Source organism: Phyllobates terribilis, unplaced genomic scaffold (genome assembly GCF_046119375.1).
Source record: "Phyllobates terribilis strain yellow unplaced genomic scaffold, ASM4611937v1 Scaffold_2__4_contigs__length_985480577, whole genome shotgun sequence".
In the NCBI taxonomy this organism is placed as follows: domain Eukaryota; kingdom Metazoa; phylum Chordata; class Amphibia; order Anura; family Dendrobatidae; genus Phyllobates; species Phyllobates terribilis.
The window spans coordinates 156588187-156613802 of record NW_027362762.1 but is presented as its reverse complement, the minus strand read 5'-3'; the positions used below and the strand labels follow the sequence as shown (position 1 = coordinate 156613802).

The 25616-nt window shown below is 45.6% G+C and overlaps 1 protein-coding gene across 1 annotated transcript in view; it reads left to right on the top strand.

Annotated features, from left to right (window-relative positions):
* Positions 1–25616, top strand: part of PPP1R1A (protein phosphatase 1 regulatory inhibitor subunit 1A) — a 296341-nt gene that overhangs the window by 123473 nt on the left and 147252 nt on the right. The window contains exon 2 of the mRNA XM_073670052.1: positions 22894–22954. Within this exon, the coding sequence (XP_073526153.1) occupies positions 22894–22954 (61 nt within the window). The remainder of the gene's footprint in view (positions 1–22893; positions 22955–25616) is intronic.

The window sequence follows — 25616 nt, the reverse complement described above, 5'->3', positions numbered from 1 at the left end:
ATACCGCGATCTCCGGCGCCACACTCCTCATCCCTGTCTGAGATGTGGATGTGTCTTTCTGTCTGCGGCCAGACTGCGCACGTATTGCGCTTGCGCAGTCTATAGAGGCTTCTGACAGAAGGACACATCCCTGATTATACTATAGATACCAGTCATGTATTGTCATATAGACTGTACAGGGCCATACCTAGGGGAATGAGGGGGGGCATGTGATCTGGGTACAGCCGTCAGGGGGGTGGCTTTGGGCCACCTCATGCGGTGGTCAGAGGTGTCTCCCAGGCAGCTGCATTTTGCATTCGACCATTCTCTGAGCTGGCTGTGGAACCGACAGGTAATCAGAGAAGGGAGCTATGTATGGGCTCATACTATATACAGGTGGCTATGCGGGGGCTCATACTGTATATAGGGAGCTATGCGGGGGCTCATACTGTATCTAGGGAGCTATGTGGGGGCTCATACTGTATCTAGGGAGCTATGTGGGGGCTCATACTTTATCTAGGAGGCTATGTGGGGGCTCATACTGTATATAGGGGGATGTCAGCATACTTAATTCTGCTCAATATTAAGTCACACAATTAATAGAATTATTTTTTATTATTTTGTTAATATTATTAATATTGAGCAGAATTAATTTCAGCCTCTTGGTTTGGCCTGTACAACAGTCACAGTCTCTCATGTGGCCCCTTGGGAAAATTAATCTCCCACCCTGCTCTATTATGTATAGCGCTATGTTATGTATAGGGCTGTACATAATGGAAAAAAATTTCCAGCATTTTCCGTCTACAGATTTGACCAAAGCATGTGTGTTACTCACATGACCTATCACATGATCTATCAAAGTGGATCATGTGACATGTCACGTGATAAATCTGGTACCTGGGGGGTGGCCCACGCCTTCTAATCTGCCCGGGGCCCTGACTACTCTTAATCCACCCCTGTCTGCAATCACTCTGTGTGACTGCAGACTTATGAATCCCCCAGCACACGCACTGTGCGCTGCAAGGATTTGCAGTGGGTATACCTCACTAGTGGGCGTTGTCTTGTGCAATGCAAGTGCATGCAGTGAGGCCACGCCCACTAGACAGGCTCTGGCTGGGAGTATGTATAACACATACATAACCCCCGGTCCCGGCTCAGAAACTGGCGAATCCCTGCAGTGCACGGTGTGGGTGCTGGGGGGATCCATAAGTCTGCAGTCACACAGAGTGACTGCAGACATCAATTTAGACCAGACAACTAGTGTTGAGCGAGCACTAAAATGCTCGGGTGCTCGAAGCTCGGGCCGAGCTCGCCGTGATACTCGGGTGCTCGACCCGAGCAACGAGCCCAATGTTAGTCTATGGGAGACTCGAGCATTTTTGCGGTGGCACCCCCGGCAGTCTTTTAAAAGCCTAACAAGTGCCCAAAACGATAGTGACAGTGCTCAAATGACATGGGGTCAGCATGGGGATCGCCCCAGGAAGCATTTCTGACCCCCAGGTCACAGCTGTCAACAACGTGGTCAGAGGTATTAAGCCACTTTTACAGGCTCACAATAAAACGAAAGTGAAACTTTTTTCCTGTGAAATATGTTAAGGAACATCCTTTCCAGGGAAAAGACTTGTGTATAAGTTAAAATAAATGACCAAAAACAAAAATACTCCTCCACACCTTCGGCTTTGTTCACAAGTAGCATTTTTTATACGTTTTTGCACTTTTGTATTGCTTTCAACTATGACAAATGCATTCACCGGGAAATGTCATTTTAACATTTTACAACCTTATCTGGCCATGTGCTGTGTGACACATGCATACAGTGCTGAAAAGACATGGGAACAGCATGGGGAAGACCCCTGGAAGCATCTCTGACTCCCAGGTCACTGTCTAAAAGTGTGCCCATCATAAGTGATCCTTGCCGCATCAGAAGATGCAGACTTGCAACTATCCCCATGCAAGTTCTAGTCCCAGGGCAGTGTTCAATTGTACCTCCCCCATTCCTTGCAATACAAGCGCAAGTATGCAGCCTGCCACCCACCCACCTCCAGGCTGCAATACCATACTGCTTGCTTGCTTGAACTTGAAATTGGGCCTTTTAGGCATGTGGAGGCGGAATCTGGCCACCACGTCATGGCTGTGTTGGCAGCCTGGAATCCATACTCAGTCCCCAGCCGCCCAGCGGACGGGTGTCCATACTCAGTCCCCAGCCGCCCCGCGGCCGAGTGTCCACACGGTCCCCAGCCGCCTGGGGGCAGTCGGGTGTCCATAAACGGTCCCCAGCCGCCCCCATTTCTCCTTGGAACATCCCCCCACACACTTTTCTTAGCCCGGCCTGCTTTAGGCAGCATTGGACGAGCCCACCAGAGAACCAGACTCCTCCGGTGGGCCCTGACTTCTCCATCGGTGGAGTTGAGAGTGCCAAGGTGAGGAGCATGATGATGACAGAAGTTAGCATCTGCTATGTTTTCTTTTAATGCAAGTGTAAGTGTGCAGCCTGCCACCCACACACCCCCAGACTGCAATTCATACTGCTAGCTTGCACTTGAAATGGGGCCTTTTAGTTTAGAGGAGGCCGAAGCTGGCCACTACCTCATGGCTGCTTCGGCAGCGAGGTATCCATACTCAGTCCCCAGCCGCCCCTATTTGTCCTGGTGTGCCTTATACATAAGATTAAGCGCGTATACCAAAACATTACCTGTGCCCTCCCCAGTGCATTTAGTGGGAAGGAGAGCCTATTCCGCTGTAGTGTGTACATGCCAAACCCCTGTTCATGGTACATGCGAAGATGCCTCCCACCTTGCACCTGTTGTTGCAGACTTGCAACTATCCCCATTCAAGTCCTTGTCCCAGGGCAGTGTTCAGTTGTACCTCTCCCATTCCTTGCAATGCAAGCGCAAGTATGCAGCCTGCCACCCACCCACCCCCAGGCTGCAATACCATACTGCTTGCTTGCTTGCACTTTAAATTGGGCCTTTTAGGCATGTGGAGGCGGAATCTGGCCACCACGCCATGGCTGTGTCGGCGGCCTGGTATCCATACTCAGTCCCCAGCCGCCTGGTGGCCGGGTGTCCCCGCTTGCTCCCCAGCCTCCAGGGGGTGGCCGGGTGTCCATACTCGGTCCCCAGCCACCCCTATTTGTACCGGTAACCTTTCCCACACTTTTCTTAGCCTGGCCTGCTTTAGGGCAGCATTGGCCGAGCCCACCGGACTATCAGACTCCTCCAGTGGGCCCTGGCTTCTCCATCAGGGGAGTTGAGAGTGCCAAGGTGAGGAGCATGATGAGGATGATAGAAGTTAGCATCTGCTTTGTTTTGTTGTAATGCAAGCGCATGTATGTAGTAGCGGCTAGGCCTGAGGAGGTCAGCGTTTTGGCGCATATCCTACCTCCTCCGAGGATTGCTGGATGTTTTCCTGCTACTATCCAAGTTCTATGACTCCCGTTAAAACAAAGCTTCAGGTGATAAATGATGGATGAGGTAGTGGCAAAGGAGAAAGAGCAGGAGGAACAGGGACCATTCACATCAATATCAGGCCAGTCAACCAGATATGTCTTGTAGGATATGTTTCTGTAACAAAAGGAGCGGTTCGGCTACACAGTTATAGGGCATACAGTGAGTGCAATGCCTACCAAAAATTTTGAGGCACTCCAATGCCCCTTGGAAATGACATGGAGGTCAGAGGGCGTTAACTAAACCTTTTTTTCCATTTATAGCAACTGGGTCTCCTGTGCACTGTTGGCCTAAGCAGTGAATGGAATGCTTTCCAAAAATTATGAGGTACTGCAATGCCCCTTACAAGAGCCATGTGTGGCACCCCAGGGGTCTGGTCACCACAGTAATAGAGATTACGTCGGAGAGCAAGTGGGAGGTTTCCTGGTCAGGATCCCTTAAACATGCAACATCCTCCTGCCCCAGTCCTGGGAGGGGAGAATTCTGCCCTTATAAACTGGATCTGGGGTGGGGTTGAGTGAGTCAGAGAACAGAGAACAGTCAGAGTCAGAGTGAGAGCAAGGGAAAGTAACAGCAAGGAGCTCTGTAGGAGCTAGGAGCTAAAGACGAGGGTCTGGAAGCTGAGCAGAGCTCGCCCTGGCAGAAGACAATAGGAACCGGACACAGGAGTCCGAAGCTGTGAGGACTTATATATCCAGCAGCAGAAACAAGCCGGCAGGGGATTTCAGGTCATAGAAGCCCGGAGGCTCAGTCACAAGCAAGGGACCAGCACCGCCGTCGTGGAGCGGAGGCTAACAGAAGGCCCCAAGTCACCAGCCATACGGGTGAGCACTACACGGTACACTCAGGGACGTGGGCTACTTCTACCTGCTTACAGCAAGGTAGCCAGGAAGAGTGCAGACAGACGGGGAGGCCTACAACTCCACCTGGCCAGGGGAACTCCTGCTTGCTCACAGACTGACCAGGCCTCTTATGCTAGCCAGTACTCCCGGGAGGGTCTACCTTATAATCATCAGTAAAGACCCTGAACTGCACTGCAAAGACTCTGAGTCATTCCTGCTGCGCTCGTGCACCATCACCTCCATCATCCACACTCACTGCCCTGAGGCTATACTCCTCCCAAGGGGAGTTATCCCATTTTATGCTGCGCACACAACACCTGCCTCAGCGGTCTGCCTCGCAGCGGTGGTACTCCCTGACCGCAATCCACGGGTGGCGCAGTCGGACAATTAACCTCAAAACCTAAGAAAGATTGCCACTGGTTTGACCAGCCTGAGCCACGGGACCGGGTCACCGCCACGGAGACTACAGACCCCAGAGACCCGGCACCGGGTATCCCACACACGTGTACACACGGCCCAGGGGGCGCGTCACATGCAGTACAGCATATTACAAACATAAGTCCCATTATTGGGGAGTGGGTGTCCCATAGTATTTGCTTATGCCTTGCAAGCAAAAGCTGCCAAAAATTAGGACGGAGCAACTTGCAATGCCCCTTACAAGAGCCATGCAGTACAGCATATTACAAACATAAGTCCCATTATTGGGGAGTGGGTCTCCCATAGTATTTGCTTATGCTTTCCCAGCAAAAGCTGCCAAAAATTAGGACGGAGCAACTTGCAATGCCCCTTACAAGAGCCATGCAGTACAGCATATTCAAACATAAGTCCCATTATTGGGGAGTGGGTCTCCCATAGTATTTGCTTATGCTTTCCCAGCAAAAGCTGCCAAAAATTAGGACGGAGCAACTTGCAATGCCCCTTACAAGAGCCATGCAGTACAGCATATTACAAACATAAGTTCCATTATTGGGGAGTGGGTCTCCCATAGTATTTGCTTATGCTTTCCCAGCAAAAGCTGCCAAAAATTAGGACGGAGCAACTTGCAATGCCCCTTTCAAGAGCCATGCAGTACAGCATATTACAAACATAAGTTCCATTATTGGGGAGTGGGTCTCCCATAGTATTTGCTTATGCTTTCCCAGCAAAAGCTGCCAAAAATTAGGACGGAGCAACTTGCAATGCCCCTTTCAAGAGCCATGCAGTACAGCATATTACAAACATAAGTCCCATTATTGGGGAGTGGGTGTCCCATGGTATTTGCTTATGCTTTCCCAGCAAAAGCTGCCAAAAATTAGGACGGAGGAACTTGCAATGCTGGCACCCTGGTGGTATAGTGGTGGTGGAGGCTGAGGATAAGGAGAAGAAGATTAAACAGCCGAAACGAGGAAGCGTATACCCATGTGTGGGTGTGAAGCGGTGCATGTGAATACACCTCCCGAAATAACACAGTGGATTTGACTTTATGTTACTCTGCTGTCATTTGGTGGTCATGAGAAGTCTGGCCCAATCCAGCGCTTGTTCATTTTGATAAGGGTCAGCTTGTCAGCATTGTCAGTTGACAGGCGAGTGCGCTTATCAGTTATAATTCCCCCAGCGGCACTAAAAACACGCTCCGATAACACGCTAGCGGCAGGGCAGGCCAGGACCTCCAAGGCGTACAGAGCGAGTTCATTCCAAGTGTCCAGCTTGGATACCCAATAATTAAAAGGCACAGAGGAATCACGGAGGACGCTGGTACGATCGGCAAGGTACTCCCTCACCATCTTTTGAAACTTTCCACTCCTTGTGAGAGTACCCCGCGCCTCAGGGCCTGTAAGCTGGGCGGGTGTCAGAAAACTGTCCCAGAACGTTGACAGTGTTCCCCTGCCTCTGCTGGATTGGAGTTGCATCTCTCTCGCCTGTACGCCTTGGTTGGGCAACGAACTGTGACCTCTGCCGCTAGCGTGTTCAGATGGGAATTTTTTTAAGAGTTCTGCAGCAAGGGCCTTCTGGTATTGCCCCATTTTTGTAGACCTCTCCACCTCAGGAATAAGAGAGTGAAAGTTCTCCTTGTAGCGGGGGTCTACAAGTGTCACCAACCAGTAATGACTGTCACCCAACATTTTGACAACGCGAGGGTCACGGTTAAGGCAGCGTAACATAAAGTCAGCCATGCGTGCCAGACTGGTAACGGGCAAGATTTCCGTGTCCTCACCAAGATGACGACTGACCATGCTCTCCTCCTCCTCCTCTTCCTCCTCCCCCCTGTCCTCAGGCCACCCACGCTGAACCGACGGTATGACACTTGTACAGGTACTACCGTCTACAACGCATGATAGCAGCTCCTGTTCTTCCTCCTCCTCCTCCTCCTCTCCCTCATTGTCCCCCAATGCACATTGGGATGAGATGAGGCTGGGCTGTGTGTAATCGCCCGCTACGGCTTCTTGATCCATCTCATCATACTCTGGCTGCAATGCCTCCTCTTTAATTCTCTGCAGAGAGCGTTGCAAAAGACAGACAAGTGGGATGCTGACACTAATGATGGCGTCATCGCCACTCACCATCTTGGTGGCCTCCTCAAAGTTTGTCAGGATGGTACATATGTCAGACATCCAGGTCCACTCCTGAGGTCTTATGTGTGGAGTCTGACCTGAATATCGACGGCCTTGTTGCAGCTGGTACTCCACAACTGCTCTCTTCTGCTCACAAATCCTTTGCAACATGTGGAGGGTAGAGTTCCAACGTGTGGGGACATCACACACCAGTCGGTGTGCCGGAAGCTGCAAACGCTGCTGCAACACAGCAAGGGCGGCGGAAGCTGTAGCCGACTTGCGAAAATGAGCTGACAGGCGGCGTACTTTCACGAGCAGATCTGGAAACTCGGGGTACGATTTAAGAAACCGCTGAACCACGAGGTTAAGCACATGAGCCAGGCATGGTACGTGTGTGATCTCACCTCGCCTCAGAGCCGCCACCAGGTTACGGCCATTGTCACACACGACCATGCCGGGATGTAGGTTCAGCGGTCTCAGCTACAGATCTGCCTGCTCTTTCACAGCTGTCCACAACTCACAAGCAGTGTGAGGTTTATCACCTAAGCTTATGAGTTTCAGCACAGCCTGTTGCCGCTTGGCGGAGGCAGTACTGCAATGCTTCCAGCTTGTAACTGATGTGGTGATATCTGAGATGGAGGCTGAACATGAGGAGGAGGAGGAGGAGGATGCGCAGGAGCTGTACACTGTGGGGGCAACTCTGACTGACATAGGGCCCGCAATCCTCGGTGTGGGGAGGATGTGTTCCGTCCCAAGGTCCGACTGGGTCCCGGCTTCCACTATGTTTACCCAGTGTGCCGTCAGAGAGATGTACCGTCCCTGGCCACAAGCACTTGTCCACGTGTCTGTTGTCAGGTGGACTCTCCCAGTAACTGCGTTGTTGAGGGCACGGCAGATGCTTTGGGACACGTGCTTGTGTAGTGCGGGGATGGCACACCGGGCAAAATAGTGTCGGCTGGGGACCGAGTACCGAGGGACGGCCACCGCCATAAGATTGCGGAAGGATTCCGTCTCCACCAGCCTAAAAGGCAGCATTTCCAATGCAAGCAGTCGTGAAATGTGCGAATTTAGGACTGTGGCCTGTGGGGCGTTAGCTGCGAATTTCCGCTTTCGTTCAAAGGTCTGGGATATGGACAATTGAACGCTGCGGTGGGACGTGGACGTGGACGTTGATGCTGTTTCTTGAGAAACTGCCATAACAAGTGAAGACTGAGAGGAGGGGGCATCTTTACATGCAGTATGGACAGGGGATTGCCTTGCACACACAACAGGGGGTTCTATTGCACGCACAACAGTGGAAGAAGCAGTGGTGACACCCGCTGACACTGGTCGTGGACCCTGGGTTTCGCCCCACAAAGTCGGGTGCTTTGCTGCCATGTGCCTGATCATGCTGGTGGTGGTCAGGCTGGTAGTTTTGTCACCCCTGCTGATGCTGGCATGGCAGGTGGAACATATGGCCTTTTTGGGGTTATCAGCAGAGTCTTTAAAAAAATTCCAGACTCTGGAAGACCTACCGCTTGTACTGGCAACGTCCCTCGTGTTGGTGTTACGGGGAACGGTTGCCTGCCTTCTGTCTGCGGCCACCACACTGCTTCTTCCTGCCTGTTGGGGTACTCTGCCTCCCTCCCCCTGTGTGCTGCTGGCCTCACTCTGCATGTCCTCCTTCCACGTTGGGTCAGTTACTAGATCATCCACCACCTCCTCCTCTTCCACTTGCGCACCACGATCCTCCTCCTCACTTCCTGGCAATTGTGTCTCGTCATCGTCCACCTCTTGTGACAGATTGCCAACGTCGACTTCCTGTGGCCGTGGCTGTTCAAATATTTGGGCATCGCAACATGGGATCTCCTCTTCCACAACTTCAAGCGTATCAGGCGAGGGGCCCAAATATGGAAATGGACCAGTGAACAGCTCTTCAGAGTGTCCAAGTGTGGGATCACTTGCTGTCTGACGACACTCGGCATGGTGGGAGGAAGGAGCATCAGGGTGAGGAGGAGTATGCGGTCGAGACTCACGGCTACTAAGAGTTGACCGTGTGGAAGACAGACCGGAGGTGGTGGTGCCCAGGTAATTGGAAGTATTGTCTGCTATCCAATTAATAACCTGTTCACACTGATCAGTTCTCAATACTGGTGTTGTTCTGTGCTTCCCTAGTAATTCGGTCAAGAAGTGGGAGCGAGAAGATGTGGCTGTTGGTTGTGGCACATTTTCACCTTGGCCACGGCCCCGTCCCTGCACGAACCATCACCAGAACGTCCACTTCCACGTCCCTTGCCACGCGCCTTGCCCATTGTAAATGAAGTAAAATAGCTTACACTTGCACTATCAATGGAAAAAGGGTAATAAAGAGTAGATTAGAACCGTGGAAGAGGAAAAACCACAGTTATTGTTTACTGGGGTATACCACACTTTTTTAAATAGAGATATTTGCGACTGAACAGTGAGCGACACACTCAAACTGCTTTTTTTTTAGATACCAAAGGCCCAAAACTGGATAGTACAGCGATTTGACCCGTGGAACTGCGAAACCACACTGGGATGTCGGGCCTACACAAGACTATTTTCAACAGATATATTTTTGTGTCACAACAGTCAGGAGACACTACTGTTTTTCTTTACGGAAAAAACTACCAAAACCTGAATAATAGAGATTTTTTACCGTGGAACAGCAAAACCACAGTTATAATTTACTGGTGTATACCAGGCTTTTTAAAATATATATATATTTGCGGCTGAACAGTGAGCGACACACTCAAACTGTTTTTTTTAGATACAAATGGCCCAAAAGTGGATAATACAGAGGTTTGTACCGTAGAACTGCAAAACCACACTTGTATTTCTCTGGCCTACACCAGACTATTTTCAACAGATATATTTGTGTCTGAAAAATCAGGGAGACACTATTATTATTTTTATACAGCAAAAAATGCCAAAAACAGGATAATAGAGATGTTTTACCGTGGAACAGCAAAAGCACACTTCTGTCTCTCTGGCCTACACCAGACTATTTTCAACAGATATATTTGTGTCTGAAAAATCAGGGAGACACTATTTTTTTTTTTTTTTTACAGCAAAAAATGCAAAAAGCAGGATAATAGAGATTTTTTACCGTGGAACAGCAAAAGCACACTTCTGTCTCTCTGGCCTACACCAGACTATTTTCAACAGATATATTTGTGTCTGAAAAATCAGGGAGACACTATTTTTTTTTTTTTTTACAGCAAAAAATGCAAAAAGCAGGATAATAGAGATTTTTTACCATGGCACAGCAAAAACACACTTCTGTCTCTCTGGCCTACACCAGATTATTTTCAACAGATATATTTGTGTCTGAAAAATCAGGGAGACACTATTATTATTTTTATACAGCAAAAAATGCCAAAAACAGGATAATAGAGATGTTTTACCGCGGAACATCAAAACCACAGTAATAATTTACTGGTGTATACCAGGCTTTTTAAAATATATATAAATTTGCGGCTGAACAGTGAGCGACACACTCAAACTGTTTTTCTTAGATACAAATGGCCCAAAAGTGGAAAATACAGAGGTTTGTACCGTGGAACTGCAAAACCACACTTGTATTTCTCGGGCCTACACCAGACTATTTTCAACAGATATATTTGTGTCTGAAAAATCAGGGAGACACTATTTTTTTTTTTTTTTACAGCAAAAAATGCAAAAAGCAGGATAATAGAGATTTTTTACCGTGGAACAGCAAAAGCACACTTCTGTCTCTCTGGCCTACACCAGACTATTTTCAACAGATATATTTGTGTCTGAAAAATCAGGGAGACACTATTATTATTTTTATACAGCAAAAAATGCCAAAAACAGGATAATAGAGATGTTTTACCGCGGAACATCAAAACCACAGTAATAATTTACTGGTGTATACCAGGCTTTTTAAAATATATATAAATTTGCGGCTGAACAGTGAGCGACACACTCAAACTGTTTTTCTTAGATACAAATGGCCCAAAAGTGGATAATACAGAGGTTTGTACCGTGGAACTGCAAAACCACACTTGTATTTCTCGGGCCTACACCAGACTATTTTCAACAGATATATTTGTGTCTGAAAAATCAGGGAGACACTATTTTTTTTTTTTTACAGCAAAAAATGCAAAAAGCAGGATAATAGAGATTTTTTACCGTGGAACAGCAAAAGCACACTTCTGTCTCTCTGGCCTACACCAGACTATTTTCAACAGATATATTTGTGTCTGAAAAATCAGGGAGACACTTATTATTTTTATACAGCAAAAAATGCCAAAAACAGGATAATAGAGATGTTTTACCGTGGAACATCAAAACCACAGTAATAATTTACTGGTGTATACCAGGCTTTTTAAAATATATATATATTTGCAGCTGAACAGTGAGCGACACACTCAAACTGTTTTTTTTAGATACAAATGGCCCATAGAACTGCAAAACCACACTTCTATTTCTCTGGCCTACACCAGACTATTTTCAACAGATATATTTGTGTCTGAAAAATCAGAGGCACACTTTTTTTTTTGGGGGGGGGGGGGGGGCACCAAAAGGTTAATAAGATGGGTATTTGTACATTGTGAAGGAGGAAAAAAAAAGAGGATTTAGATTAAAAAAAAAGGATTTTTCCTGGCCCCCGGGACCTGGAGCTAAGTCCAGCAATTTCAGCAACAGGAGCAGCACACAGGACTGTAATGCAGCGTTTGCTGGTATAACCACTGCGTCTCCTATACATCCTGCCTGCCTGCCTGATATACCTGGGATGGATATTAGTCCTGAGAAGGACTGTTTGTTTGATCTGGCAGCCTTTACAGACCCTACACTAACTATTTTGCAGGATATATCTCTCCCTAAATCAGCAGCGCTGTCCCTACACTGTCTGATCCGGAGCGGCTGTGTCCAAGATGGCGGTGCCCGGTTTTAAATACTCGAGGTGACGCTGTGCGGCCAGCCAATCACTGTAATGCCCACAAACAACATGGCTGCGGCATTACAGTGACTGGCTGGCAATCCCTGCATGTTCATTGGCTCTGTAAAGAGCGCCAAACATGCAGGGTGGAGACCCGAGCTCCCGCCCGAGTAACCCGGAAATGCTCGGTGCTCGCCGAACATCCCGAGTAGCGTGATGCTCGGGCGAGTACCGAGCAGTGTCTAGCATGTTCGCTCAACACTACAGACAACCTCTTTAAAGACAAACCTACTACTGGAACTTTTCTCTGACACATTATAAATAAGAAATATTTCATTATCTTACTAGGATATCAATTGCCTATATTTCTCAGGGTCTCAAAGATTTTTTAATGTATGGTAAGAATATTAAAGAGGTTGTTGCCTTTTCTGTGTTCAGGTGTGGACTGCCCCCTGGCTGCTGCTTGGCTGGGGTCGGGGGGCTCGTGATGATTACAGTTTGCAACAGAGGCATGGCTGAGCCACTGGCCAAAACTGTCTGCTCTCCTCTGCTGCAAATAGAGGCAGCAGCTTCAGAGCCGCACTTACAAACTCTATTGCAAAGAACTTGTAAGCAATGAACTCCTTGCCTAGGAGACCAGCCCCCTCTGGTTGATTGCAGTGGCAGCCAGTAACTTAGGCTTACTTTTACAAGCACTTTGCAATTTTATCCATTTAAGAAAATGAGACAACTCCTGTAAGTTCTTTTAGGGCTAATCAGCTCCGTTTACTGTTTTCCAGGCTGATTGATCATGAACCTGTACAAAGCTACGCTAGCGGTGCTCTATAGAGCTGCCTCATTTCTACTTTCTCATTGTTACAATGGCTAATTTGAACAAGGATGTTTAAGGTCATGGAGACAAATATCAGACTAATTTGCATGGATTAACAGTGTCATTCATTCCCTGAAACGCTAATTTGCAGAAGCTGAGCCTCTTTCTTGATGAGAACAATTACATTTTGTGGAACAACACTTGTGGATTAAGCTGTTAGAGATTTATTTTACTGTGCAATCATTCTGTAAAGCTGAATAATTTTATACCTGTCCTATAAAAGCCTATGATCAGCTATGTACAATTTTACTGTTTGTATCTAGAATTAATCTATATAAAAAGTTGAATAAATTAAAATTACGTATTTTACAGTGTTCCTGAGTTATAGCTTGTATTATAACTCAGAGCTCTAGTCATAACTCTACATGCCTCAGAGCTGAAATCTCTCAACGTACCTTAGTGGGGAAATGTCTGCACAGAGATAATTCAGGTTATGTGCACTCCAGGTTACCCTACACCAGATGCTATAGCGGAAACTGATGTAGTAGCAGTAAAGGAGCCATTAGACTGATGTGGATGTGTCTGACCACAACCAACAATGCCATGAAGTATTATTTTTGTAAAGTAATATCTATAAACTTCAAACACCTAGCACACAGTGATACTTATAAAAAAACACACTAATCTTTATTTTTCAACTATCATCATTAAATATCTATAAACTGTAAAATACCCAAAAATGGACACAATCTTTAAAGGGGTTGTCCAGGAGTATTTTTTTTTTTTTACTATGAGCCTAAAAACGAACAGGTAGGTAGTTGATAACAGAGGAAACTACCTGCCTGTTCTATCCGGTGATGGTTCTTGCCAGCGATTCAGCTGCTCCACATCAACAGAGCAGCTCTTCCTCTTCTGCTTTGCTCTTTTGAAGGGGCGTGACTACCAAGTTTATGCTGATTGATAGCCGGTTCCCCGCAGCTAGGCAGCCAGGAGATAGCTGTCAATCAGCATGACGTCAGCAGTCACACCCCTTTAAAAGAGCAGAGTAGAAGAGGAAGAGCTGCTCTGTCGATGTGGAGCAGCTGAATCGCTGGCAAGAGCCATCACTGGATAGAACAGGCAGGTGGTTTCCTCTGTTATCAACTACCTACCTGTTCGTATTTTTTATTTTTTTTTACTATGAGCCTAAAAATGAAAAGGTAGGTAGTTAATAACAGAGGAAACTACCTGCCTGTTCTATCCGGTGATGGTTTTTCCAGCGATTCAGCTGCTCCACATCAACAGAGCAGCTCTTCCTCTTCTGCATTGTTCTTTTGAAGGGGCGTGACTACCGAGTTCATGCTGATTGACAGCTGGTTCCCCGCAGCTAGGCAGCCAGGAGATTGCTGTCAATCAGCATGACGTCGGCAGTCACACCCCTTCAAAAGAGCAGAGCGGAAGAGGAAGAGCTGGTCTGTCGATGTGACGCAAGTGGAAGATGCTGAATCGCCAGCAGGAGCGGTCTGTCGCTCTGTACAGGGAAAGATTGGACGTCGGGCAGAACAGGCGGGTATTTAACAACTACCTGCCTGTTAGTTCTTAGGCCCATAGTAGAAAAATATAATAGTCCTGGATAACCTCTTCAATTTACAATAAATGATGGTCAGATTTATCTTTAAATAAATGTATATATATATGGGGCAGTAGGGTGGCTTAGTGGTTAGCACTGTAGCCTTGCAGCGCTGGGGTACTGGGTTCAAATTCCACCAAAGACAACATCTACAAGGAGTTTTTATGTTCTCATGTTCGCGTGGGTTTCCTCAATCTATATTGTGAGCCCCAATGGGGACAGTGCCGATAATGTCTGTAAATTGAATAATGGCGCTATATAAGTGGGTAAAATAAAGTCTGTGGATTATACTATGCCTCTGACTATGGTATCACCCATCAGGGTGCTTATTTTACATTAGTGGATCCACCTGCTGATATTAGATTTACATTATGTCCTGTCTGTGTTTATCTATACTGTGGAAGATATAGAGAAAATATTTCAAAAAGTCACCTTTTGGGAGGATCTTGTAAGGAATAAGAAAGTATATGTATCTTGTGCCCTTAATAGAAATAGATATATTTCAGATTTCTCATGATGACTCATTTTAAATATAAAAGTTTGCATTATAGTGTAGCTATAAAAGATATTGACAGTCAAAAAAAGTAAAAAGAAAAAAGTTCCCTTTTTAGTTTGCTATATTTATACTTAAGAGCCAAATGGAGAATATTCCAAACCAAGATTAGTAATGCTGCTCTCATTATGTTTGCTATATTATGAATCTATAAATTAGATATAAAGGAGGAGAACACAGGTGATATAAAAGGGATGTATGCTTTTAGCAATTTATTTTTATCTGTAGGATTGCATAAAATAAAAAGCTGCTGTCCAGATGCTGGAGCCCCGAGCCATCGAGGGCATTCTGTTCATGTACAGTTCCTGACAGCAAGTGTTTCATTTCCCTGCAATGCCCCCACATGGTGCCTACTAAATTCAACAGAGTGTCCATGCAAAGCACAGAAGTGCTGGGTCCACGAGCAACAATACTTTTCGTAGGTGTTCTCTACCCCAGCTAAATGATGAAAGTCACAGATGAGGGATCCTTCTCTATTAACTCAAAGAACTCTTAAAGGGAATCTGTCACCAGGTTTTTGCTATCTCATCACAGCATAATGGAGGAAAAGAGACCCTGATTCCAGCAATATATCACTTAGTTTACTGAGTGCACCAGTTGTGACACAATCAGAGTTCTTAGATGTAGCATGTAGCAGAGCTAAGAAAGCTAACCCCGCCCACACCACATCTTCTATGTACATATGTTCACTGTCTATTGGCAGTGAGCTTAGAAGGGGGTGGAGTTGGAAAATTTAGCACAAGGCAGCTAGTCTGGGCAATGATAATGTCCTAGTGATAAAACCTTCATTGTAAGTAAACAACAGCACGCAGCCTAATAAGTGACACATCACTGAATTAAGTGCTTTAATCCCTACCTCATGCTGTCCTCAGATTACATAGCAAAACCCACTGACAGGTTCCATCTTAATAGATAATAATTTAAGGCTTCAGCACATTCCGTTAGGCTTTATATTCTAAGCAATTGTAATACACAGCAATTTCTCTGTCTTTAACAAAACACATATACTATAACAACTAGATCGCAGTGCAGCATTTTTTTTTTTACTTAATTAGAGAAATTGCTAAAATCCCAGCAGCTACTCAATATGCTGGATTATTTTTTTGGGGGGGGTCTTCTTAGCTTTCAGAATAGTTTCAGATAGTTCTCAATAACTTTGTCAAAATTTCTCCATTGATAAAGACATGAATTAACATAGAACTCAAAGAATGAAATAAATAGTATACAAATTAAATACTTGAACTTCTGGATTTTGGCATGGCACATGGATACAGCTATGTTTTCTGATGAGTTTAACAGCAAAGTTGGGCAATCAGCCATGGTAATAGCAGTGGCACAAGGATGAAGCTCCCTGACAACTGGGGTTATTTAAAGATCAGTGACGACCTTTCTGCTGTTTTTCGTCAGTAATAATATGAGGCAGGCTAATGCAGAGAGCAAACAACTGTAAAATCAGTCAAAGGAAATTGAGCAATTATTTTGTTAGAATTTTCACGCATTTAATAGTATTAATGGAAAAGACTGTATGACACTGTAATTTTACAGTGTACTTAAAATTGACCTGCTACCGGCAAACAATAGAGACATCATTTTTTTTCCAGCTAAGGAAACATGTAGCCAGAGATGTAAGCATTATTAGAGAAATGTCACATGTTTAGGGACATTTTTTGCAGGGTCTTCTCAATCACCTGTCAGAAACTCATTACATAAAAGAAAGCTGAGATAGTCTGCTGTTCAGACCAAAATCCAGAATGGTTAAAAAAATGTGACCAATCTCCTTTTTGCCGCACAGTTCTGATTCTTGAAACAGAATGTGACACTACAAACCCTCCTGGCTTGGTTTATACATTATTTCACTGCAACAGTTTACATGAGTATTGTTGCAACCATGGACATACTTCACTACCATAGTTTACCCTTTTCTTGTCACATTGCCTTATTTGTAATACTACATACAGGGATGAAAAGTATGCCAACACGTAACATCCCAGGACCAGTATTGGTATGAAGCAGATAAGTGGGTTGTAAGGGATCTGCATGGTGGAGTGGTGTGCATCTTTAAAAAATATGGATACTATTGATAGGCAGAGTGGTAATGAATGTCAAAAGAAATGCAGGTGGACACTTCAAAAAAATTCACTGGAAGGAAAAGTGTGTGATAGTTCCAGACTGTCTTTTAGAGGCAACAGGCATGAACGGAGAACAGTTGATGTACAACAATGAACTAATATTTGCAACAATATCCTTGTTCTTGTGACAGTCTGCTGGCAATCACTTCAGCAGCACCTACTTTGCTATGTCATAGTCTGTTTCTCTTGTAAAAAAGTACAGCTTAGAATGCTGGTCAAAGTCATTCTGTGGCGCCCCTGAGGGTTCGACCACCACAGGGATGCTGCACTTCTTTAATGGAGTGTAGTGTTCCTCCTCTGAGGTAAGAACAGTGTGATGATCGGGACCCTTCCTTAGCATCCAACACCACATTTCTCCACCAGAGGGGGCTAGTATGCACTAGGTGCTGCCCTCCTGGTTACAGGGAGACTGGGGAACCAAGAGTGAGGGGAACCAGTTAGTGGGTGAGGGTGGAGGACTCACAATTTAGTGACACTTTAAAATTCATATTTAATAAATAGCCATCTTGGTTCTTGGTTCTAGTTAGTCAAGTTCACTGGCTGTCATGTACTGTGAGCCCCTACCCTGAAAGTGGATCCTGTGTGGACCTGCAGGGGATGGAGGCACAGCCCTCGTACCCCAGCCTTGGGACGAGGGGCAGGTTGTAGGCAAGGAATGTCTCGACCCGGTCAAGGACCAGGACCAAGAAGGCCCGGAGCTTAAGAGTGTAGCTCCACAGCAAATGGATCCCGGGGAGGAAGCAGACGGAGCGGCATACGCCACCTGTCCTCACCAACTGATATATTCAGAGGGAGTCCGGCTGCAAGAGGGGTACCGGCCCCCGACACCCGACCTTGCTACTTCATATCCTGGTCGGGAAAGCCCGGTAGGCCCTGAGGATCCCACCGGGTATCGGACGGAGCGGAGCTGCCACCCGTACCCTTGTTCTGAGAAGAGCTCAGAGGGAGACCCGGCCTATTCGCACACACACGGACAGGAAAGGATTCGGTCTGTAGTTCAGGAACACTCTGGTGTAGGGTCCCGATTGAACGCTGGACTTACTCGGAGGTTGTCGGACCCCCGTCCCTGGTGACCGCAGGTCTCCACGGGGAGCTGGGAGTCGCCTTCCTTCTGCCAACTCTAAAGTGAGTAAAGCCTTGGAAGTTCACCCCTATGGCCTCCGGACTCTTTATTCTGCGCTACACCGCACGACACCGACTTTCTAGGCTACTACCCCTGTCATCCTGTCTCTCTGCCCTGAGGCCTTGCTCCGCCTGTGGGGAGTAGTAATAACTATGGCCGCCATACCACCATGCCTCAGCGGACTGCAGCGGCGCTGGTGGCCTTCACCAGGTGCCACAGGTGGCGTAGTCGTAACTCAACCCGGATAAGCCCACACCATCTTTTTTAATGTGACGGCCCTGAGCACGGGTCGGGTCCGGACCACGGCTGCACCCCATCTTTCCACCATAGGACCTGATTCCGAGTCCCCCATCTCCCAGGGTAAAGACAAAAGGGCTTTCGAGTAGAGGCGTCACAATTCCTCACGGGAACATGTCTTGGCAGCGATGCCTTGCAGAAGCTCTTGTCTGGCAATTTGCACACTCTTGTGTCCAGGTTCCATACACACAGAAATTAGTCTTTGAATCTGATGTGATAATTCATTTCTCACTTAGCCATCAGCACTAAGACTCCATTGGTCTGTCAATCCTCACATTTAGGAATAAGTATAGATGCTCCCATTCACTGTGACAAAGTCTTGCTTTTATAGCAGCTAATCTTCTCTCTGGTGGTGGATGCACTCTATACTAATAAGCCTCTGTACTCCCCTCTGTGGTAATGGCGGTACTGTTTTTTAAGTGGGAAAGTCAACTTGCAACAAACTATACTAACTACAGTACAGGCCAGAACTTTTAACATGCACCATTTTGGCCCTAACTAGTTCCATGGAGTCCAATTTTGGGGGGGAAAAAACGCGACACTGTTCTAGTAGATTTGTGCATGGGGGAAGTATCGTGGTCCAAGCATATTTTCACTATAAAATTCCAGTACCTAAAAGAAGATAAGACACTCAGTATCATTTAATTCATCAATATTTATTTGACCAGGCAGTATCGTAAGCAGTTTTTCAAGGAGATAAGTATATGAACACAATAGAAAATGGAGGGGTTGTTGGGAGGAGAAAAGGAGGAAGAGAGGAGATCAAAATCATATGGAAATATATACTAACTATGAAGCACAATGGTATCAAGTATACATTGGAATGCATAGAAATGCATGTAAAATATATATGAGATGTAAGACAACAGTATTGATGTCAAAAACCTGTGAGAGGCTCATTGTGAGGTATTCTCATAGAATATCATCAAGCTGTTATTATGTATGTATGAGCACTTGAAATAATTCAGGCTTGAAAATAAAAAGTACAACCGAAGTGAAAGTGGAGCAGAGGTGAGAATATGCAGCCTAAATCATGTAAGTCTAATATATTGTACGCCCTGTATGGGTAGAGAGAAGGGAAATGAAGTAGAATTGAGTTCCTGGAACAGGAGAAGATAATGTAAGGGAAAGAAGAGAAAAAAACGGTATATTGGAAAAGGAACAAATGAAAAACTTAAACCGAGAACATATGAGAACATGTGCACATAACCATATACAAGAGTAATGGCATAGATGTGCATGCAAAAAAAAGCAATACATATGGATGGAAGAGTAAGAAAGAAAGTAATAGGTGTTTATATGAGATGCAGTAACAATAAAAACAGTTATACATATTGAATTAGACATTTTGAGAGGAAGGAAAGGAGGGAACAGTTTTAGAAATGCTAACTTGCCTTAGGCAATAGAGAGAACCTAGAGCGTAGCTGGCGCTATAGTGGACAAAAGGCGAGAACATAATGTATCGGAATGAATGCCGGCCAGCCAATGATAATAGATACGTGGAGATGCTCTGCTGCGTGTATAACTGGGAATATCTGGCGCTAAATAAAGGGAGAGGTGGCGCTTGCCTCAGAAAATGATGGCGCATGTCACAGTGGTGAGATATCGCGCAGGCGCTGTGCATCAGAAAACTGGTAAACTGAGTGTCCAGAGGGGTGTTAAATAGAGCCAGAGAAAAAGGTGATCGTACAGGGGTAGAAGGTGCTACATACGGTGACTCGCTGGGAATGGGGTCCGTAGACATGTAATTATACAGGGGAGGAGGGCATGTTTTCAGGGCGGCTTTAGTTGTGGAGGGTGCAGCAAAAGTTGAAAGATGAGCTTTGGAAATGAAAGAAGAGAGAGATTATGGGAAGAACGTTATAGTATATTCTAAAGCCATAGAGGAGGGCCGAGAGTGAAAATGTGAAGGTAACATGAAGGGACTGGGAGATAAGACAGGTCAGATATGACATCATATTAAAAAAAAGATGGTAAGAAAATACTACTAAAATAACAAAGGATCAAAGACTGGCAAGAGAAAGTGAGACCACAGTGGACCAAATTAGGAGGAAACAGTGAGAAATTCAACCAAAGGGGATAACGCCCCGATCCATGATAGAGTGTTAGGGAATCAAGGAAAGAAAAATATAAAATGTTATATGAATTGTAAGTGCATAAAAATGTAGAAGTACAAAGTATGACAGAAAATTATACGGAATATAATGAGAAACTCTGATAATAATGTTAATGGTAGAATCTTTCACATTCCCAGTTAAGTCCTTGTCCTTCTCGTTCCAGTGTTTGTAAAGTGTGTATCTAGAAGGCCTCCTTTTCTTTTACCTTCTGGATATGGTTTCTACCTCTGTATACCATGGATATAATGTATGTTAAATAACTTGAAATCTCAATTGAGATACTGAATGGGATGCGGTAAATTGAGCATGTAGTGGTAACATAACCTTTTTACAGCGATTATTGGATTATTTTTTTATGTCCTTTATATGCTGGGTGGTTTCTCCAAGATATCTGAGGACTGGTGATGATCGAGCGCTGAAATGCTCGAGTGCTCGGTACTCAAGTCGAGCATGTTGGACACTTGGACGTGCTTGACTTGAGCATTTTTCTGGAGGACGGACGGTCTCTCTCTCTCTCCCCGGAGTTCTACAGCTCACAAAGAGTCCTCTTCAGTGTGCTGCGCAGCTCAGATGATTCAAATGAGCTTCTTACGGGGACTTGAGCACCACACAATACTCGGCACTGCTCGATACTCAATCGAGCACCCCGATGCTCGATTGAGTATCAAGCAGTGCCGAGCAAACTTGCCCATCACTACTGAGGATGCATTGAACACTTGATAACATAAATTACATGGGAGGAGTCACAAGAAAAATATTCCTGTCCATTAAATTTCTTTCCTGACCTTGTAAAAAGCCCCTTTGATGACATTTGGACATTAGTTACATTGTAGGCAGGGAAAAGTGTCTGTGTGTTTGGCGTGTAATGTACCCTACAAGAATTTGGATTATCCGATGCTTACATTATTCCTCACCGAACAGTCCACTAGATTTGGTGGCTTTTTGTGACAGATGAATGGTTGGTTCTGGAACATATACTTTTGAGAGGAGTGACCAGTGATATCTAATAGAGGAATGTTCCTTTTTCATGAATTAATGGTATGTATTCACAAATGCTAGACAGCTATTGTTCTTATTTCTACTAGAGTTGGTGGGGTTTGGTTTCTGATTTAATTATTTATGTGTATAGTCTTGATTAGAGAACCTTTCAAGTACATATTCCACCATAGTTTGTCAAACAGATGTCCTTGAAAAAGATCTTTGCATAGGTCAAAATGTTAGACTATATCTGCTTATCATATGCCCAGATCAATAAAAAGATTCATAAATTGAATAATACTGATTGTTTTCACTCCTTACCATGCTGGGGTCTTATAGTGTAGTTGTATAGTTCCTTGGAGTGACATATTAATTGCCAATGATCCAAGGGATAACATTTCTCCTTGCAGAGAGTGACATGTAAAGCATGCCAAGGTGAGGAGACTTTTAAGCCAAAATGCTTCTCTGAGAAATATGCAAATTTACCATAACCCCCATGATATCACTGCTTTATACATATTGCTCTATGAGCTGCTGGCTGAGTCCTGCCTCCTGTATGTAGGGCTCAACCCGAGTGACAGACTAGCTTCCACTGAAAGTACAGGCAGGAAATGTCTGTACTCTGTGCCACATGTGACAGCTCAGAAATTTAACAGCAAGTAAATTATGACGTTTCTTCATAGATTTTACAATATTTTAAGAACCTGTGTGCCCAGAAAACTCGTTCATTAAGGTGGCATTTCTACTGCAAGAGGATCAATGGAAACTCAAAGTAACCAGGGCACGGTGGCTCAATGGTTAGAACTGTTGCTTTGTATCGTTGGGGTCCAGGGTTGAAATCCCACCAAGGACAATATCTGTAAGAAGTTTGTATGTTCTCCCCCTGTTTGCATGGGTTTCCTCCAGGTTCTCCAGTTTCCTCCCGCACTCCAAAGACATACTGGTAGAGAATTTAGACTGTGAGCCCCAATGGGGACAGTGATGACAATGTCTGTAAAGCTCTGTGGAATATTCCATCATAGCTCCATCACTATGTAAAATAATCTTAATAATAAACCAGTGAAGTATTACATAGTCCTGGACTGTTCTGAATAGTTTGGTATTTATTAGTGGTGGTTCAGGTGGAAACATTTCTTAATTTTTATAAGAGTGGGAACCCATTTAATCGTTATGTTTGGCATGGAAGTATAGAAAATATTTTAATGTTCCCTATGTAATTGAATTATATTTTTGGGTCAAAAATAGGGTTAATCTGCAATAAAGACTATCTACTTGTGTTTAACCTGTGCAAAGCTAGGACGCAGGAACAAGACACCATCTTTTTGATGAACAAACATCCAAATGGTACCGACAATAGGCATTGATAATTGTATATTTTCCACTGTATATCATACAGCGTGTGATGGTGGAAAATATATAGTATTTATTATGAGATTATTCTGGTGGTAAATAGACAATAAACACCAGTAGAGTAATTGAATGTACTAGTTAACTAGTATGAGTCATTAGTAAATTCACCATATTGTAAGTGCAATGCAGAATAACAAACATATTTTCTTCTCAATTTAATAGATTCGCAGACGCAGACCTACTCCTGCCACACTTGTCCTGAGCAGTGACCAATCTTCGCCAGGTAATGTCATATTGTCTTGCATATTGTTATAAAATACAACATTAATTTATTAAAATTGTCCCAGTCAACGAAATGATTAATCATATTTATTACATTTTAGTGTTTGCTTTGCTAAAAATTTGAAGTTACATTTGTGCAACTTTTTAATCTTATTATCTATCACAATTTTGACTAGCAGTAAAGCAAGAAGAGTCTTGTCAATGATCACTATGGTCTTTATATTGAGTAATATGTTTCTGAATGTTTTGTGAATTTTGACATAAGTAACTAGAAATGGTGATGACTATTATTAAGACTGGCAATGCGTACTGTAAGGCAGCGCTAGTCATCATGCTGGGGGACACTCGCTGCACTGGGTCAATTAAAGCACACCAGCCACGTTTTCCAGTATTTCACAATCCTGCAGTTTATTTTCCTTCATAACTGCTATAACCGAGTCCAACTCAGTGGCTCGCCGACATATTACATATAATGTCCAGGAGCCTTTCAAGTGGCAGACAGGTCCACTTGGCTCCAGTTACAGCCTCCAGCAAAGTCACTTATAGCAACGTCCATATAATGCAGTGTTTTACCTTTGTCAGGTTTTAGCTGCTTCAGTCAGTTTTGTTCTGCCACCACTGTGGTTTTACGGCTTCCCAGATGGGGGGTCTCCAGCCCTCGTTCCTTCAAAGGCTACTGGTATGTTGTCTCACCTAACATCCAGGTCTCTTGCCTTCCAAGCCTCTGGCCCTCCAAGGCTACTAGTATCGCTTACACCTAAGGATCCAGCCTCTGCCTTTCAGGCTTCACTAGGCCTCACTAGGCCTCAGACTCTAGTGGTGTCCCACACGGGAACAGGCCTCACGCCTTACACACCTGTCTCCAACCTACCAGGGTTTATATATCTTCCAGTGCACACACAGGACCTGTGCTGATGTCACAGCCATGTGATCAGTACCTGAGGGGAGGTACATGGTCGGCCAAAACACACCCTGGACCATTACAGCAATGCCGCAAGCCGCAGCATTACAGTACATAAACACGGCAGGACGTGCTTGGCATATCCTGGAATTCAATGCGTATTGATTACCGTCTTATTTTTTCCTAGATCAAAGAACAAATAAGAGACTGGATATTTTTTTAGCCTCTATTGATATCAATTGGCTAAGCAGGTTCTACAATGAGAGACTAAAACATTGCTTGCTTGAAATAAATATGTAAATATATGGCCGTGTGTTCCACCACATTGTTACCAGCACCTTCCAAACCTAATGCAAACACATAGGTCCCAATTCATCAAGATCGGCGTTGTTCATACTGGTCTTGATGAAGGGGTATGCTGGAGTCAGAGGCCCTTGATTCATGAAGATGTGCACATCTGACGTGTGGCGTGAGCCTCTTTGTGGTATGGACTGGAGAGAGATTTCTGGAGTAGGAAATGCCACAACTTAATATGAATTAGGTGTAGCACCCTGAGGATTCGGCTGCTACAGGGGTACTGCACCTCAACCCAGAGGTGTGATATTCCACTCCCGGGTAAGGATGGAGTGTGGACCTGAGCTCAGAAAGCTGCATGCACTACACACATCCCATTTCCGAGGAGCAGACCAACGGTACTCCCACTTAGAAATGTGCAGGTACGACCGAGTCTGTTCCTGGCTGGAGTGGGAGGGGGGTGGAACATCCCAAGTAGTGTAGGGGCAGATAGGGGGAGCAGCCTGGGTAAAGATAGGAGCTCATTGGGTGCTGGTCGCCTGAGCTCACACATAGAGGGTGTATATAAGGTGGGCACCATCAGAGAACAGGGTCAGTCTTTGCAGGGCAGTCAGTCTGCCAGCCTTTTGCAGAGAGAAGTCAGAGGAGGAAGAGGAGCAGAGAAGCCCCAGAGAGAGAGAGAGAGTGGAGCAGAGAAGGAAAGACCCAGAGGAGACAAAGAGAGGACTCTGAGAACCCAAATTCAATCCCCGGGTGAAGAGTCGGCATTAGGGTACCGGATCCCAAGCTGGTGGGGGCAAAAGCACACCCTAGCCAGAGACCGGAGGCCGTGGGCAGCGTCTGCCACGGCCACCCACCACATCCATCCCGAAGGCATACCACGTGGAGGGTCAGGGAACCCAAGGCCAAGGGTCTCCCAACAGAAGGCCCGAGGGAGCTGGACCTAGGTGGATCACTAGTGGGGACGGCCAGAGGAAAGGACAGAAGGAGAGCTCAGGGTCACGCTCCAGACTTGTTTGGGGGTTTGCTGAATCCAGGACCTGGTGGACGCAGCACGGCTCGGGTGGTCACTTGAAGCTGGAGTGACCGGAACATCAGCAGTGAGTAAATACCCTAAACTGCACAACCCGACTCTGTCTTCATTAAACATCTATGCTGCACCACCACAACCCCCATCCTCTGCACCTGACCCCCTGAGGCTATACCCCACCCGTTGGGGGTTATACCACCAAAAGCTGCACCAACACCATCAGCCTCAGCGGACCCTGCTGCAGCGGCGGCCATAGTGACCGCAATACAACGGGTGGCGTAGTCGACATTAAGAACTTAATAACATCTGTAGGACTGCCACATACAACTGAGTTTGACACCCTGGGCACGGACCGGGTCACAGCCACTCGGAAGACTACAACTCCCATCTGATCCGGCTCCGGATATTCCCCCTAAAGAATATGGCCCAGGGAGCGCG